At 40.6% G+C, this 18,308-nt stretch overlaps 2 protein-coding genes across 5 annotated transcripts in view; one reads left to right on the top strand and one right to left on the bottom strand.

Moving 5' to 3' along the window:
- Positions 1-657: 657 nt before the first annotated feature.
- Positions 658-11,988, bottom strand: TXNDC9 (thioredoxin domain containing 9). 3 transcript variants are annotated; one of them, XM_082642675.1, is made up of 5 exons: positions 11,858-11,988; positions 8,755-8,973; positions 6,728-6,846; positions 3,787-4,041; positions 658-1,235 (listed from the first exon to the last, which is right to left on the bottom strand). In XM_082642675.1, exons 2-5 carry the CDS (start codon positions 8,941-8,943, stop codon positions 1,118-1,120), a joined length of 681 nt encoding a protein of 226 aa, XP_082498801.1. In that variant the 5' UTR covers positions 8,944-8,973; positions 11,858-11,988; the 3' UTR covers positions 658-1,117. The 3 variants fall into 3 exon arrangements, with proteins under 3 accessions (XP_082498801.1, XP_082498802.1, XP_082498803.1); XM_082642676.1 differs by lacking the exon at positions 11,858-11,988 and adding an exon at positions 11,588-11,836; XM_082642677.1 differs by lacking the exon at positions 11,858-11,988 and adding an exon at positions 11,197-11,513.
- A 1,039-nt stretch (positions 11,989-13,027) lies between these two features.
- The window catches only part of EIF5B (eukaryotic translation initiation factor 5B), a 69,397-nt gene continuing 64,116 nt past the window's right edge, over positions 13,028-18,308 (top strand). For both annotated transcript variants that reach the window (XM_082642673.1, XM_082642674.1), the window contains exon 1: positions 13,028-13,191. In XM_082642673.1, the coding sequence (XP_082498799.1) occupies positions 13,157-13,191 (35 nt within the window). In that variant the 5' untranslated portion in view covers positions 13,028-13,156. The remainder of the gene's footprint in view (positions 13,192-18,308) is intronic.

An 18,308-nucleotide genomic window follows, 5' to 3' on the forward strand; every position in this document is an offset into this window, starting at 1 on the left:
GGAGAGTAGCTGGCTTTGCTAGTAGTCTTTAAGTAGAGCAGTGGGTGGTAGCCCTTGATCTTCTCTGCTTGCCTCTCCTTCCATGGAACCTCCACCCTAATCACTATTGCTCTAGTTTATGAGTATGCCAGGGCAACAGTGATTAGAAAACAGTATTCCTGGGGTAGATATTCTGTGCTACAAGTGGGGACTGGGTGGAGGAAGGAAGGCTCAGACCTCTTTAATACTGCTGCTTGGAACAGAGCTTCTGCAACACAGACCTTGGGGGAATGAGAGATGCTAGCAGTCTGCTCCTCCTAGGGATAAATTGTAGGCCAAGACTGGGAGATGAGGGGAGGAAGGGTGCAGGGTCATGGTTCAAATACCACAGAGACTCACTATTCTTACCAAGATTGAGTATTTTCTTGGATAAATGTTTGTTTGCTGTGTGCTCTTATGACAATTTCCAGAGACTTTAATTTCTAAAAAAAAATTGACCAGTTATGATTGTTTCACTAGGGGTCTGTATGTCTCATGTTGCCATTTCGAAAGTGCTTCTTGACTGTTTAATACATGTCTTAAAATACAAGCAATCAAGACCCTTTAAATAAGGCAGTATGTTCACAACCTGAAAAAGCTTTCTGTTGCCATCAGTTGACTCAACAACACCATGAAGCATACAGAATAAATACAGTTCTTTAATAGTTACTTAAATATATTCCAGAAGAGTGTTTCTAATCAATTACAAGTGCAGTCTGTTACACCAGTAAATGTTACTTGACCTCTTTATAAAGTAAATAATGCTAGGTAAGAATTAGTCCTGGAATAGTGTGCTGTATTTCTATTTCCAATCCAGTAGATTAAAAACACAATTGTGAATGGTATAAAAATGTAAGAATCATATTGTGATAAAACCAATCTCAAAAATAGAGAATCCAGACCCTACTCAGATATTTAGAACTCAGAAGTTTTCCTCAACTTAAACACAAACTCCACACAGAAAATATCACAGATGTTTTTCAATATGATGCAACTGCATAAAACTCTAGAATGTGACCATTAGGAGACGAATGTACTGAAATCAACAGAATTTAGAAAACACATCGAATTCTGAAGTCAGGAGACGATTTACAAAGAATTAATCATCATCAGAGTCAGAATCATATTTCTTTCCTCGAATAGTTTTCTTTTCCAGCTTTGTGAAGTTTGTTCCAAATTTCTTTTGGCTCTGAAATGGTGGCTCCGTTAAATTTCCACTAAAAAGAAAGCAAATTTGAAAAACACTATGGTTTAGTACAGCTGGTATACTAAACTGCACAAAAACCTATCCTCACTGTAACATAATAGAGTAAAATTTTCTTTAAAATGTTGGTGTCAAGGAAGAGGTATATTATTTATACTAATAGTTAATAGTTTTAAACCTTATTATGTACTACTAAATGCTTTAGATCAGCGTTTTATTTTATCATTAATTACTGATTAACATTTTGTCGGATGCACCGACAAAATTTCTGACTAAAAAGCATACAAGGAAATCAGTTATTTTTATCTGTTTTGGGTATGCTGAATCTGTATTAGATTCTCTCCTGAGAATGACACAGGAAAACCATGCTCTATTTTTGATAGCCTGTTATGACTGGTTTGATTCTATTTAACATCTTTTAATGCTTAGATCTCTATAGACATCAACAAAACTCATGGAATTCATTATCATTAACTCAGAATTAGAATGGAACTCTTTTCATGACGCCTCAAAATATTCCTAGCAGCTAGATCTTGGTTTTGAAATATCATTTGCCACTGAAAGGAACCATGGCATCTTGGAGAAAAAGCCAATTCCTATGGAGAGTATAACACGAGGCCCCCTAAAAGACCTTAAGTGCACCAGAAAGTGCTCAAAGAATTAATGGGGATGTGTCAAAAGGACACAGAAGCCAGTATGAAAGGCTCTCACTGGCCAAATCTGAGGCAATCTGAGCTTCAAAGTAAACAATAACAGCAACAGACTATAACCCACTGAATAAAAGAATCCACAGCCCATTCTAATACAGATAAATGAAGAAGTAAGTTAATGTGGGGTCTGGAGAAGTTCTTCCTTAAATCACCAGTTGGCTTGGTAGACAACTGGTTAACCAGTGCACAGTTACCACCACCAGCAATGAGACAAACCATCATATATCTCCTGATATGGTACACTGAGAAGAAAGAATACAACATCACTTCCATAATATACCTGTGGAAAACATGCAGAATCTGAATCTAATTTTGAAACAAACTGGGAGATGCTCTATAAAATAACTAGTTTGTACTCTTCAAAAATGTTAAAGTATTGAAAAACAAAGGAGGGGAACAAGTTGCTACAGGTTAATGGAAACTAAAAATACATAGTAAGTACACAGAACCCATTTTTCCAGTATGGAGGACATTATTGGGACAATGGTGGAATTTGAATAAGGTCTGTAAACTATGTATTTTGTGTTTTAATAAATTGTACTGTGGTTGTATAAAATGTTCCTGTTCTCAGGAAATGCACACAGAAATATTTAGGAGTAAAGGGACAATATATCTACAACGTCCAATCAAATGGTTCTGAAAAAAAGTTTATATATATCTAGAAAGAGAACGATAAAGCAAATATAAAATGTTGAAAATTGAGGGACATGGGTGAATGATATACAAGAATTCAAGAATTCTTTATACTAGTTTCCAACTTATTTAAAGTTTGAAATCACTTCAAAATAATTTTATTTAATATTAACATTTTACTTAATATTAAGAAAATAAAACCTAAAACTCCAAAATCAATCACTACAATGTAGGAATGATTTATGCATGTGGAGGAAAGATTCAGAGATAAAGGAAGAAGGGAAGTAAAAAGATGAGAGAACTTTCTACTTATCAAAAGGCACTCTGACTGGAATAACTGGAAAATTTTACCTGTTATTTTTGCAAATGAAAAACAGGCACAAAAGATAAGATGATATGCTCTGATTTGTGGAATTAGATAAATTATTTGTCTAGAGAAGTGGACAAAGAGATAAGTGGAAAATGGAAGTTGGATTTTATCAACAGATGGTTTTCTGAGACTGTTTCCCAGAGTAGTAATTTAAGCTAAGCATAGAGATGAGATTTTATATGTTTTATCAGATTCTACAAGTGATACAGGAATATCTACTTTCAAACATTAGATTTTTAATGTAAGTCATTATCAATTTGATTAATCTCGTTTAAATCAGGAAGGAGTCAATTCTTCTGGAGTGTCATTTTGGGTTTCCAGATTAACAGAGAATTAGATTCCATAGGATCTGTTAGTTTGAAAACTTTTATAGTCAGATGGACTCCAAGATCCAAGGTCAATTTTATTTATAACTCTGATTTTGCTGTAAGATCATGCTAATGTACACTTTAAGAAATATGCTTTTCCGGGGGCTTCCCTGGTGGCGCAGTGGTTGGGAGTCCGCCTGCCGATGCAGGGGACACGGGTTTGTGACCCGGTCCGGGAAGATCCCACATGCCGCGGAGCGGCTGGGCCTGTGAGCCATGGCCGTTGAGCCTGCGCGTCCGGAGCCTGTGCTCTGCAACGGGAGAGGCCACAACAGGGAGAGGCCCGCGTACCGCCCCCCAAAAAATAAATAAATAAGTAAACTTAAAAAAAAAAAAAAAAAGAAATATGCTTTTCCTTTGTGAAAATTTTTCTACATCTCAGCTTAAAGATCTTAGTTCCATAAAATAAATGTTAACATAAATTCTCTAAAAAATCAACTGGATATGTGAATTAATATAAATTGATAGTTTACTAAAAGTTACCTGTAATTGAGAATATCAGAACAACCCAGCCTCCATTCTAAAGTTTCTGTGGTGAAGTCATCTGTATTTCCTAGGTCAGAAAATCCAACAACAAAATCTTGTGTTTTTCCATCTTTCACCAGTGCTAGCGTGGGAATGACTTTGATATGCAGTCTCTCACAAAGGAAAGGTGCTTTTTCCACATTTAGCTTCAAAAATTTGGTCTCAAGATGTTTCTTGGACAGTATCACCAAATGTCTGTCTAGTATTTTACACCTATAGATAACAACACATAGAAAATCAAAAGCTAAAAACAACAGATTTCTTTTTCAAAATAAATATTAAGGCACATCTAAGTTTTTAGTTTTTCTGAATCTCATAATTTGGCAGCCAATCTATGCTTCTATCAGATAACCTCATTTCCATTTCATAGGTTAGGTACCTCTTTTTCTACCTCTCATATCATATTCTAGAAAGTCAGATCTCCCTTAACGATACTTATAAAAAATGAAGTATTCAACTTATGCCTTAAGTGGTTCACAAAGTTGTCATGTTCATGGTTAAGAATAAAAAATTGTCATTTCCCTTATGCATGTTTCCTGGCATCTCATAGGTGACAAATCTGAACTTGACAGAACTGGGAAGACAGTTCTCAGAATTAAAAATGAACATGTGGTGCCATATTTGGAAGTCACTAAGAAAGACTGAATGGTGTCACTGAGAAGGAACCCTTCCAACTGTGCAACTCTGTTAGTGAGAAGCATATCAAGGTTAAGGGCTACAAACATGGTCATTACGGTTCTAAAGAAATGAAAAATACCAGCAGTAACCTTTATTAAGCCACCTGAAAAGTGGAAAGCGATATTTTCTTTAAATTATATTTTAAACTGGCCAACCCTCTAGTGTTTCTGAAAGACTACTGTAATAATCTTTTGAGCAGTAGTTCTTACCCAGAGGTGATTATTACAGTCAACTTTTAAAATATGCAAATGAATCAAAATTCTCTGGGAGTTGAGCTGAGAAACATGCAAGTGATTCTCATGCCCAGCAAAGTTTGAGAACTACTGCTTTCGATGACTAAGACACCGAATGCTTCATAGCTGGTTTTACTAGTAGGCTTTTTGGGTACTTCTTGGTATAGTTTTTCCTGAGTTAGGTTTGGGTCCACGGAGTTTCTTATAACCTTGATGCATCATCACCTCTGAGTGATTCTTTTTATATATCACCCACGTACGGCAGCAATGGGATTTTAGTGAAAAATGGTAGGGGAATAAGTGGTTTTTGAATGAAGTTCCAAACAAGTGACAAATCATTTTGAGAAATACGTTCTTGAAGATTTGTACAAAAATCAACTCCATTGTTTTACTGGAGTAATACAGAATCTATTTTAAGTAGGTCTGTGTCCCACTTGTCAATTAATCCATTTTTTAAAAATCTAGTAGTAGTAGTTATGGTGTAGTTAAAACAGCATTAGGCTTAAAACCTGGGTTCAAATCCTCTTTTATCGTTTAGTAGCTGAGTGACATTAGGTAGGTCACTTAATCTCTCCAAGTCTTTGGTTTCCACGCATGAAGCACAGGAATTATACGTACTTACCTCAAACAGTGATAAATGCTCCAGGATTTTACACAACATGAAGTATCTAGCGTACTGTGTGCTAGAAACTTTGCTATCTACCTATGTAGATCTCTATCACCTCATTTCAATCTTGACTTTTCAGTTCTGTTTTAAGGCAAGTACTGCTGGTGTTGCATTGTTTATAAATCCATCAAGTATACTTACTGAGCACCTACTATGTGTAGTCAATGCTGCTCTATGGCTAGGAACCCAGAGCACAGTGGGCCACGACACAAAGGCAAACGCTCTGCCTTCACAAAACTTACAATCTAGTGGGCAGAGACGTCTAATAAATAAGTGGACAAATATATTCAATCTTCTATTTACCTTCCTAATCCCTTTCCCACTTTCCCTTATAGGAGATTTCATCATCTCAGTTATTTTCTCTCATCTTTATTTTCTTAGTCAACATATCCCAGGCAATGAGTCCCTGAAAGGTGTTAACTAATAGCCATGTTGTTGGGTGATGAGGCAAAGACAAGGGCCAGGCAGGCTATGGAAATGCGAGAAGAGGGCAGGGCTGGGATCCCAGGGAATAACAGAGACTCTGCATTGGAGTGTGTGTCTAAGGGGGGCAGGAGCTACTCGGCATCAGTGAATTGCTTTCATACAATTCTAGGTCTGTTATCAAGTTATCTGATACTTAAAAAAAAAATTCTACAATCTGATTAGTTGCCAACATTTAAAAGTTTTTTTTGCCAACACTTAAATGTTGGCAAGTATTCAAATTTGGGGGCTAAAAAAAAAAAGGCTTGAGTCCTCTGGTTTAAGATATAACCTCTTCTGGGGCTATTTTCACTTTGAGGGATCTGCCTCCAAAGAGAGGCTGGCAGACCTGGGTTTGTCTAATAGAAATCACTTTATTGTCCTTCCAGCCATGCCTGGTGCCCCAACTCTGCTTCAGGTGAAAGGCTTGATCAAGCCACTGTCTCCCGGTGAATTGCAAGTTGAGAAGAAGTGACTGAATTCAAAGCTGGTGTTCAGGTGTTGGCCCCATTTCCAACACTGTGGCTGTATCCTAATAGTAGGGACAGAAGTAGAATTCTTTTGGCATTGATAAAAAAATTAAAGTGTTCATTTCTAAGATGTTTAAAAATTAGCTAGTGAAAATGTAGTTCAGGAAATAGCCATTTCTATGGAAATACTGATCTTCTATAATTTGTACTTTTGTATGTCACTGGTTTTTAAGTTAATCTTTAATGATTGCTTAACTTTAATTCTAGTATAAAGAGACAACTTAGGGATTACTTCCTTTTATATTTTTCTTAATTCTCTATGAAGTCAGTGTATCTCTATTCAACAATCTCATCATGTTCAAGAACAGTCACTGAGGGAAACAAATTACCTCAATGTGGAGTCTCTGTAGAAATGGCAAACCACTTTTTTACTCTCCTTGACTTCTTGAAAAAAGTCTCTCTCACTAGGGATTTCTCTGTATTCCCCATGTCCTTTTGAAAGCCATTCCTGATTTGGAGAAAAGGGAAAATATCACACATTTGAAATACCTCTTTCAATATCACTTTATATTTTATGTCCAAACCACTATAATATTTTGTAATCAAGCTGATTTTATCTTAGAGAGAAATGAATTCCTTTCGGTGATGTACTTTCCTATGTTGCTAGTGTCAATGCAAATACAGTCTGTGGGCCATGACTATCTCCACAGCATGGCTCATATTTAAGATGATTATCCGTCTTGGTAACTTAAAACATATGTTTTCTTAGAACTTCAAAGGTAAAAATTTAGACTACAAAGAGACTTAGAATGTAACCATCTACTTAATTTCCTTGCACTGAAACTATTAAAATCAGAAGCATTTGATCCAAGTTACTACATAGCTTTAAAAAATAATGCTTGTGAGATAAAGCCAATCCGTCTTTGGGGAGGGGGCAGGTACTGCAGCTCTGAAGCTCGGGAGCCCTGTATGCTTTTGATGACTAACTCAGAGACAGCAAACCTCTTCTGTACTGGCCACCAATGGGTAGTATCCTGGGAAGAAAAAGATGTTTGTCTCCACATGGTGTCCAGAAACAAAGATCCCGCAAGTCACCTAATCCAACTCCCCAAATCAATAAATCAACCCTTATCATCCATGTCGGACAGACATTTCAGCTTCTTGAACCTTTCCTGTGGCAGGAAGCTGGTCCCCTCAACTGGAAGCTTGTTTCCTTTCTCAGGAGCTGGTTTTAATAAAAGGGAGGACTGGACGTGCAGGCAGAAGGCATGGGCTTGAATCACTGCTCTACCACTTATCAGGCTATGAACTGTAATAACCTTTCTGAGTCTCACTTTCCTCACCTGTAATGTGGAGATCATAAAGTAACTATCTCACTGAGTTACTGTGAATGGACAATGTGAAAATAACTACAACAGTGTCTGGCGGGTGTGCTTAAAAAGCATTTGTATATGTACTCTCTATTCTTAGAAAAGTCTTCTCACGCTGAATCACAGTATATCCAGAACAATGGGCTGTGGATCCCAGCTTGGACCTCAGATAAGAAACAGAAATTCTAATCTCCTTCACGTCAGCCCTTCAAATATCCTACATCGCCTATGTCCTGCCTGCTTCACACTGAACATTTCCATTTGCTTTTGACTTTCTCCTATGAAATGACTTCTAGACTTCTTCGTCTTCTGGCTGTCCTCCTCTGAACAGTCTTCCAGAAGTGGTCCACCTAGAAAGGGGCAGGAGTGCCATCCCTGGCCTTACACTAACACAGCCGAGATTGAGTCACCAGTTTTGGTATCTATACATTTCATGCTGGCGTACACTGAGCTGAGACCTACCGGAGGCCCTGATATTTTTCTCCTTATTTCTTTGGTAAAGCTTCCATAAAGAGTTTCAACTCTCAAATACACTCCTTAATGATGCATTTGCTTTGCGCACAGCTAAGTTATGACAGGCTTTCTCATAACTCCACCTGAAAGGGAACCCACTGATCCCTATTCCTCCCAGGGTTCTTCCTCATCCACTCTCTCAACCACACAAATCTGAGCTCGGAAGATGATCCTGGGCACGTGTTTCTTGTACTTGACTGTGGATTAATATACTGATCAGGCTAATTCTGAATGTGTCTTTTTTTTATGGCTCACAGGCCCAGCCACTCTGCGGCATGTGGAATCTTCCCAGACTGGGGCACGAACCCGTTGTCCCCTGCATCGGCAGGCGGACTCTCAACCACTGCACCACCAGGGAAGCCCTGAATGTGTCTTTAAAACTAATCTTTTTTCTGGGCAAATTTTTAATGGCATTAGGTACTTTGAGGTCAAACTACCCTAAAAACTACAAGTGACTACTGCAGCACAGGTATATATAAGTTGTTAGAAGCATACTGTTAGAGCAATTTCAGAAAGCAGGGCAGAGACGTTACTTGTTTCTGCTGTTGAGCTTTCTTCAGTGCCTTGAGTCTCTTTTCTTTGAGGTGTTCCAATTCATCCTCATCCATCTGATCCAGTTTCTGAATTTCTGAATCCAAATGTTCTTCCACTTGTTTGGTGGTCTGAAGCAACTGATTCTCTAGGACTTTTGAAAACATTTCAACAGGTGCATTCGCTTCCATTCTTCTAAATGGTACAGTTCAGCCTTGATGCTGAGGAGAAGGTTTACAAAGTTAGAGAAAAAAATAAGACAGTTTTCTCTTAGTTTCAAAAATGCTAGCAAGTATATCATTTGTAGTCCACAAAGTGTTCTGCTGACAGCCAAGCACGTCATGTTAAGTATTTTTATTTAATGTTTTAAAATTTAATTTTCAATGGATTATAGTTACACTACTCAAAAACGATTCAGACCAAAGTTTAGGTGCTTCTGATTTAGTTTGTGTTTTACTACCCTAAAGCAAAGACAAATCTTTAAGACCATCGCCAGACCAGAAAGAAATGAATGACGAAATTAAACCTAGTGCTGTATACTGACAGTGTTCTTTACTGACAGTGTTCTTTACCAAAGGAAAAAGGAAGAAAAGCAGAAATGACTGTGAACAAGATAAAGTTTAACTGCAGTGAGGTTTTACACACACATACACACACCAAACTTTGCTTCAACATAGAGCAGAGTTGAGCAAAAGACATATTTTTCATCTCTGCCTAAATGATTTTCGTTTAACTCTGAAGAGAGCTCATTACAACTTATGTAAACAACTCTGCCTGATGTTCCCTAAGCTTTAGTTTCCATTCCTGTTCTCCCATTACCTAATAAGGTCTATGAGGCCACAAAGATTGATACTGGTATTGATTTACTGACACTCAGTGTTCTTAACTTTGAGGTCAAACAATATAACACTACAAATATTAAAAAAATATTGATTTTTTTCCCATCAATCCTCTATGTAAGATAAGAGTTTAAAAATAGAATCTAGGGACTTCCCTGGTGGGCCAGTGGCAAAGAAACCAACTCCCAATGCAGGGGACGTGGGTTCGATCCCTGGTCGAGGAACTAAGATCCCACATGCTGCGGGGCAACTAAGCCCTCGAGTCGCAACTACTGAGCCTACACGCCTCAACCAGACAGCCTGTGTGCCACAAACTATAAAGCCCACATGCTCTGGAGCCTGAGCGCCACAACTAGAGAAAAGGCCGTGCTGCAGTGAAGAGCCCGCATGCCACAACGAAAGATCCCGCATGTTGCAACTACTAAGACCTAACACAGCCATAAATAAATAAAGAAATATTTTAAAAATAGAATCTAATTCAGATTAGAAAGGAAGATCTCTCTCAATTATATATTTATTTTATATTGGCATATAGTTGATTTATAATGTTAATTTCAGGTATACAGCAAAGTTATTCACTTATACATATACATGTATCCTTTTCCAAATTCTTTTCCCATTTAAGTTACTACGAATATTGAGTAGAGTTCCCTGTGCTATACAGTAGGTCCTTGTTATCTATTTCAATTACATATTTTAGAAGAAATGTATTATTGTTGCTGGTAGAAAATCAAATGTTTTATGGGTACCCCTGAATTTCAATTTATAATTTGCTTATCAAAGCAGGAGGCTGTTGCATCTCAATTAGTTATGTGATGCATTTGCAACCACTACTGAAGCACTTTCAAAAATCTGAATAAACTTGTGAGCTTATTCACCCAGCTTCATACACGCAGCCTGGCCCACCAGACCCTCTATAAATGCTGAAGTGAAGAGAAATAGTCTTCTTGCAAACTTCGCTTCTGATTCCATTTTTCTACACATGAAAAGAAGCTTTTGAAAAGCATACTGGGGACTTCCCTGGTGGCGCAGTAGTTAAGAATCCACCTTCCAATGCAGGGGACATGGGTTGGATCCCTGGTCGGGGAAGATCCCATATGCCTCGCAGCAACTAAGCCTGTGCGCCACAACTACTGAGCCTGCGCTCTGGAGCCCACATACTACAACTACTGAAGCCTGCGTGCCTAGAGCCCGTGCTCCGCAACAAGAGAAGCCACCGCAATGAGAAGCCCATGCCCCGCAACGAAGAGTAGCCCCCGCTCGCCGGGACTAGAGAAACCCTGCATGCAGCAACGAAGACCAAACGCATAAATAAACTTAAAAAAAAAAGCATACTCGATTTCACCTTGTATTCCTGGAGCTAGCAGTGCTGAGAACACTGCAGATGCACAAAAAATGTTTGTCAACTGTTGAAGGAACATGCGCGTAGCTTTTGTTCAAATTATCGTTAAGTTTCAAAAGTATTTCCGGGTTTTAAAAAAACACCAATAAATAAATAAATAAAACCAAAACGTAACTTCCTCATAAACGCTATAAAATTTTAAAGGAGTATTTAAAATTGAAAGGAGTATTTCAAATGTAGCAAGTGAATTTCACACTCCCTACCTCCCAAGAAAAACGTAAGGCTGTGACTCAGGATTGGGGCCGGATGAGGCAGAAAACTCGACCTTAAACATTGACTTGCATGTCAGACCCTGTTCTTTACCAGGGGCGTAGCGGTTGCTTATCCCTGGAGGTTTATAGGCTGAGCTCAGAATTCAAGTCTTGGATAACTGGGAGGAGAAACGATTAACAAGGGCTGCTCTGGGGACAGGTGGTGCTACCGCATTCAGAAAGGGGGAAAGGAGATGGTGCAGGTATTCTGGGAACTTGATTCTCCAAACAAGCTTCTTTTTTTCAGTTCAACTGAATGGTGGGCAGGGACTTGTCCTCAAATTACCTAACCATTTCCTTGATCCCCCGGCATGCACCCGCCAAAACAACCATGGGGCCTCACCCTTAACTGCACGCCAGCCGCTTCCCAAAAGTACCCTCGCCACTCCCTGCGCCCCCGGAGACAGATGAGGGCAGAGTTGAGGTGGTCCCGGCTTCTACGCCTCTCGGGGCGCATGCGCCAAAGCTTCCTCCGCGGCGCGGACACCCGCGCCCGAGCCGCGCCCTTCCCCCGCCCAGGCAGGAGGCTGAGCAGCCGGGTGTCCATTAGCACCGAGGTGCATGGCCGGCTTTTTGACACCACTCTCTGCCTCACTTGAGCTCTCGGTGATACCTGAGAAGTGAGGAACCAGCTTCTCCAGAAGAGCAACCCACTCCGGCTTCAGGCTCGTAGCAGCGGCGGGGTGCTGCGAAGCGGCCGTCACTTCCGCCTCCTCATTGGCCGCGGCTCTCACGCGATACAATCTGCGACGCCCCAGGAAGTGGAGGGGGGAAGGGAGGATGTGCGTACGGTGAGCGCTTCTGCGCGTGCGCTCCTCCCCCACCCTCCCTCGCCTCACCGCCCGGAACCGAGGTGGCCCAACCTCTCCCTCCGTCCGTGTAAACAGCGCAGAGAGTGAGGGAGCGAAGTATGCTGGAGTTTGTAGTTTCTTAGTGCTCAGCCTGGAGTTGACGTTCTTACGCTCTGACATAATGTTACATCAGAAATGAAATAGCTACTGTCTTCCTCAGGAGTGACACTCCAATTTCGTTTCCATTCTGTTTATTGAACGTTTCCCCCTTTTTAAAAAAAGTTGAAATATAACTTATACGCCATAGTTTTTACATAGTTAACACTCGTAGTGTCATCGTCCAGATCCGGATATAGAACACTTTCACAACCCTAGTAGGTTCCCTCGCGACTTCCCTGACACACATTTTTAGAAATTGCTCTCGCTTTGAATGTAAAGATTATGATCTATTTTGCAGAATTAATGGGTGTGTCCTTGTTTTATGATTTCTGGTTTGTTTGGTTTTTTTGTTTTGTTTTTTTGGTAAGTCATGGACTCATGTTGTGCTGGATTTCTCTATCTCCCTTGGCAACACCTAGACAGCTCACCAGGGGTTCATTGTGGTTCTTTACTGAACTTCACGCAGCTGAGAGTACAAAGGGACAGAGGTTAAAGGTGGAAGGGAAACCGAAAGTCTACTCCTGAACTGAGATCCGATTCCCCAAGTCGGCATTCCCCACAGGGAGAAGGCTGACGGTGGAATTTTCAGCCTCATTGTCCGCCTCCGGGTTCTAGAATCTGGAAACCGCACGGGCGTCGGTGCACGGCTGACGCTTGCGGGAAGGAGGCGCTCGGGCACCTGCCTGGCGGGCGGGCCAACTGGAGACGCTCTAGCCGAGGCGCAGCTCTCAATGAGCCGCGCCCTGCGTCCACACGCCGAGGCGGCGGGGCGATGCGCTTGCGCACTCGGAGCTCACACCATATGTGCCCTGTCCCAGTGCGCGGGTCTGTGGAGAGCCGGGTGCGAGAGGCGGTACCGCCGTGGGGGACGGAGCCGAGCGGAGGCCGAAGTCGGCCGGGGGACAGTGGGTCTGTGAGAGACCGAATAGAGGGGCTGGGGCTACGAGCCCCGCTGACACACGATGGGAAAGAAGCAGAAAAACAAGAGCGAAGACAGGTAGCCAGTGTCGGCGTCCTAACGGCGGCGGCCGGCGCGGCTGAGGGGGGCGCGCGGGTCCCGTGGGCGCGCGGCGGACCGGGGTCGAGGCTCGAGAGCGGCCCCGCGGGGCACCGGCCGGGGCCTACAGTGGGTGGCGCGGGCCCGAGACCCCAGTTCCGGGCGGGCGGGGAGGGCCTCCGCGGCGGGCGGGTTCCCAGCCGAGACTCCGTCCCTTTGCCGCCTCTCGCCCGGCCCGGGAGAAGGGGTGTCCGGCCTGAGGAGCGGGGCAGTCGTTTGGGGTTCGAGGCCCCGCGGGCCAGCGCTCGCGGCCTCGCGGGGCCGGGGGCGGCTCAGCCAGCGTGGCCCGGAGGTTGGGAGTTGTTTTCGTGACGTTACTCTTGCTGGGGGTCAGGAAGAGTTCTTTTTATGTCTTTGTACCTGTGAATTCTTGGCAAGAGAGGGAGTTGGGATCTGCTGTGTCTCCAGCCAGGTGTTCCCACTCTCTGAGCCGCTCAGGTGCGTTGGAGTTACCGGGAGGAGCGTAGCAGCAATCTCCCTTTAACTTCATTTAATTTGGGTACAGCTTTCAATTACTTAAAGGCTGATTGTCCAGACTCCATGCTTTTCGCGTTCCTTCTTCCGGCCTTTTGGTCATTTCTTTGCTCTCTAGCACCTCCCCTAAGAAAGGAGGAGGAGATGAAACAAACCAACCAGGGTCGGTCTTTTCTAACCATTTAAAAGACTTCTGGGGCGAGGGAGCGTAAGGGTGTATGTAGAGTTGCGTACCCCGAGATTATTGGAACATTTCTGGGTGTCATATTCGGTTGAGTTCTTTACCCCTTTTCATTGAAAGGGTTTTACTTCCTGGGAGTGAACAACATTTGTTACTTTTCACCTTTCTGTACTACTCACCAAACTTAGTTCAAATACTGGGGATAGTAAGAGAAATTCAAAAGACAAAAACAACCTGTGATAGTTCATTTTGACTCAAAACGGATATGTGGTCTTGAAGTTAAAATAAGATTACCAGTTGTGAGTTGGAATCCTGGGTTGTGTCCTCACTGGCCTTCACCTATCTGATGAATGGCGTTAAAAAGACACCAAGGTGAGTCTTGTGTTTCAGTTACAGGTCTATTGGAGGAAGTTAATTGGTTTCAAGAATAGAACTTATTGTTAATCAAAGCAGGTAAATAAGAAAGAAGCAGAATTCTGGGGTGATTTAGTGGGAGAGAAATTTCTGTGCTTTTGACAGGATGTTTTGGTGCCTAGAATACTTTTTTTCTTCGACCTTATACAAGAAATAGAGATGAGTGTAATAAAGCTTCCAGTACCAGTTACCCAGCTTCGACCATTGTTGTCACATGACTGGCCCTGTTTCATCTCTGCTGGATATGGTAAAGCAACTCTCAAAATCCTTTCATGTGTAAATCCTTCAGGTGTATCTGAAAGATAAATACTTGAGGGAAAAAAACAACCACAGGAACACAACATAAAACACAATCACAATGTCATCATTAAGCCTAAGGAATACTAGCAGTAATTTCTTAAATATTATCAATTGTCTAGGCAGTTTTCTGATTTCACTGATTCTAATTAAAATTATGTTTTGTGTTTTTTTTTTTCGTTTTGTGTTTTACAATTGGTTTGTTTGGATCAGAATTACAGAAGTTTGTTTTTTAGATTAAAAAATATTTATGTATATGTTATTTTAGCTACAGTTGTTCTTTTTCAAGCTCTTTCACATTGGCAAAAAGCTATTCAGAGGAGAGATTTATTTTTGTGCGTGTATTTTTAGAGAAAAGTGAACGTCTTTTCCTAATTCGTAAAGATTTTCATGGATGACATAATGCTTAAATTGCAGACACTAGAGCCTGTTAAATGATTGGTTTGATAGTATAGAAGGAATGCTACTGGGTTTTTTTCCTCTCTGACTAAATCTGCAGTGTTTACTTTTTGGCTCGTATTGAAGGAAAAATAGTGGCAGTGTAATGGAAAAACACACTTTCTCATAAGCCAATATCAAGTTTTCTTGTTTGTTTTTTAATGCTTCATGGACTCCTCCCACCTCTCCTTCCCTTCCGAGCTGTCCTAAGCCAGACATGTTTCTGCTCAGGAAGAACTGGGTGAGAAATGAGCACCTGCTTATTAGCTATCAAGTTAAGGCCTTGAGCCACTTTTCAGTTCTTGGAAAGAACATAAAATACTTGAGTGTTTTAATCCTTATATTGTTATTTTAAATTCTTAGCCACTCAGTGTTCATTTAAATTTAGATTTTACTGTCTAATCTGAGTAATTTTATTCGGATTACATATGTTTTATCAGTGACTGACCTTTGTTTAAACACTGAGTTCTAGAATCTTGTTTCAGCTTGTGAAATTCTGAGAATGAGATTTTGATAGGTGTTCAGCAAGTTTTCTTGCCTTTTTCAGTTGACTGGGGTAGGATTCCATATTCACAGATCATATAGACAAAATATAAGGGCAATATTTTCATTTCTTCCTGTAACCTTCCCAGTTATCAGCTTACATAATGGGACCATATCTTATGGGATCTTGTGTGCTGTAGCAATGTCTTACCATTTCCATTTATACAACACGATGAATGTTCTCTTACTGACGTGTGCAGAGAAAAAATGATCCTGATTATCTAGTTTTTCACAATTAGCCTCCAATTCTTCATTCTGATCCTTTTTTTTTAATCCCCCAAGTATGGTAGTTATATTTTTCAGGTTGTAAGGAATGTGGTAGGTTGTAAGGAATGTGGTGTGTTACCTTAATAAATGGGATTAATACATTTATACCCCCTCACAAAGGATATAGAGAGAAGGAATATCTTTATTTCACCTATTTCACAGTCAGACATGAAGGTGGGGATGTCATTGAGGAATTAGGAGGTCTTTCAGGATTGAGTACAGGTATCTTCAGCTATGATTCTCTATGCTGGTGGTGAGCTAGTATAGTAGCCCTTTGTTTTTAACTACATATAATGCTCCTGGCAAACTTCCTCCTTTTGGGGGAGTTCTGGCTATCTCTGAGACAGCTGCCTACATTTTAGATTTTTCTCCTGGTGTCAGATATTCATCCTAGCCAGGTATGATCAGGGTATCGGGTCCCTCTCCTGTGATAGAAAGCATGGTTATCTGCTTAAGGAACCTGTCCAGAGGAGCTGTGAGCATAGCAGGTACTCTAAAACATCCCAGAGAGGAAGTAATCCAAGTGGCAAATAGTTCAAATAGTCTAGTTCAACAAAGGAATTTATTTCTCATTTGAATATATTTGAATTAATAATAAACTATCTGCATACATTAGATCAAAAAAAAAGATGTATAATCTGAGAGTTCTCTTGGCTTACCTTGTTCCTACATTGATACTTTAGGTAATCAATATGTGGAAGGATGGGAGGAAGTCCTAGTTTGCCATAAAGAATAATAAGAAAGCAGATGATAAACTTGTTAGCTTACAGAAACCTCTTCTGCCTTCTCTACTGGTGATCTCTGGGGAGCTGATGTAGTTTTTTTTTTTTGCAGTACGCGGGCCTCTCACTGTTGTGGCCTCTCCTGTTGCGGAGCACAGGCTCTGGACGCGCAGGCTCAGCGGCCATGGCTCACGGGCCTAGCTGCTCCGTGGCATGTGGGATCTTCCCGGACCGGGGCACGAACCCGTGTCCCCTGCATCGGCAGGCGGACTCTCAACCACTGCGCCACCAGGGGAGCCCGATGTAGCTACTTTTGATGTTACTTGCCTACTAATTGTGCTTTACTTAGCCTTTTAAGTTTATTCCAATCTGGCAGTTGATCTATATGTTGGGCAAAGCATTGTTTAACTGAGGAACTGAGTGTCTGCTTAGCTTAGAAAAGCAGTTCTCAAACTTTTTGGTCCTAGGACCCCCTTACACTCTTAAATTACTAAGGAACCCAAAAGGCTTTTGTTTATGTGGGTTAGGTCAATCAATACTTACCATATTACAAATTAAAACTGAGAAGTTCTTTAAATATATTGATTTAAAAGTAAAAATAACATCACATTAACATAAATAACACTGTTAAATAATCATTTTCAAAAATTTATGGAAAGAGTGGTGGTAAACATTTTGTAAACGTTTACTTTCTGGCTTAGTAGAAGATAGCTTGATTCTTGTCTGCTTGTGCATTCAATCTGTAGCAATATCACACATCGTGTGGCCTCTGGAAAACACCACTGTACAGTTGTGAGGAAATGAGAATGAAAAAAAGGTTAATAGCCTCTTAGTACTATGTTGAAAATAGTTTTGACCCCTTGAATTAGTTTAGACCCCCTGATTGTGTTGGGGGGAACTACTCTGAGAACTGTTTATTTAGGGATTCCTAAACCAGATTTAGGCATTTGTGAGACATTTCCCAAGCCTTTTGACTTCCATTCATGTTTGTCCAACAGGTGCTTAGAATGTTTGAGAAGCACTCAGAGGACAACTTAAGACATTTGTGGGTATGTTCATGCTCTTGATATTTTACCCACTTATGATTTTTTTTAATTTTTTTATGTAATAGGCGAGTTTATCAAGGTCTATTAAAAGTCTATTGGGACTGATTTTAATTGGGAGTCCCATTAAGTTTTTAGATTATTTGGTACACTTACATCTTTATGGTATTGAATCATTCCCTTCAAGAAATATATTGTCTGTTTAAGCAGTTAAGTGCCAGCTGTTGTTCTAGGTGCTGAAATGTAGTGATGAACAAATTAGTAACATGACATGCTTCTTTATTTGGTTAATTATCAGTAAAACTTTATTATTTTCTTCAGTTGAACCTTTAGGATATTTCTTGTTTGGTTTATTCCTAGGTGTCTTATAGTTTTGGTTGCTGTTAATGTAGGAAAACTTTTTCAAGATGGTCTGACCAACTTAACTCTCTCTTATTATTAAAAGTAGCTGTTATTAAAGGATGAGACCTTAATTGCAATTTGGTTATTAGTTTGTGATAATATATAACAGAGGGGGAGACCAGGGAGAAAAATTAAAGACATTACAGCAGCATTCAAATGTTTTAGTTAGTGACACACAAATGACTCCTTTCTCCCTCCCTTTCTAACTTATGCCTTGTGTCAAATATGTACTGTTAAGAAATTTCAAATCAGGTATTTTGAACTATTGAAATAATC

This window comes from Mesoplodon mirus, assembly GCF_964341445.2.
Source record: "Mesoplodon mirus genome assembly, chromosome: 14".
Classification (NCBI taxonomy): domain Eukaryota; kingdom Metazoa; phylum Chordata; class Mammalia; order Artiodactyla; family Ziphiidae; genus Mesoplodon; species Mesoplodon mirus.

Coding starts and splice junctions, on each gene's coding strand:
- TXNDC9 (XM_082642675.1), bottom strand. CDS start 8,943: ATGGAAGCGAATGCACCTGTTGAAATGTTTTCAAAAGTCCTAGAGAAT. Junction 6,847..8,754: donor AAGCTCAACAGCAGAAACAA/GTAACGTCTCTG, acceptor TCTCCAAATCAG/GAATGGCTTTCAAAAGGACA. Junction 4,042..6,727: donor TACAGAGACTCCACATTGAG/GTAATTTGTTTC, acceptor TGTTATCTATAG/GTGTAAAATACTAGACAGAC.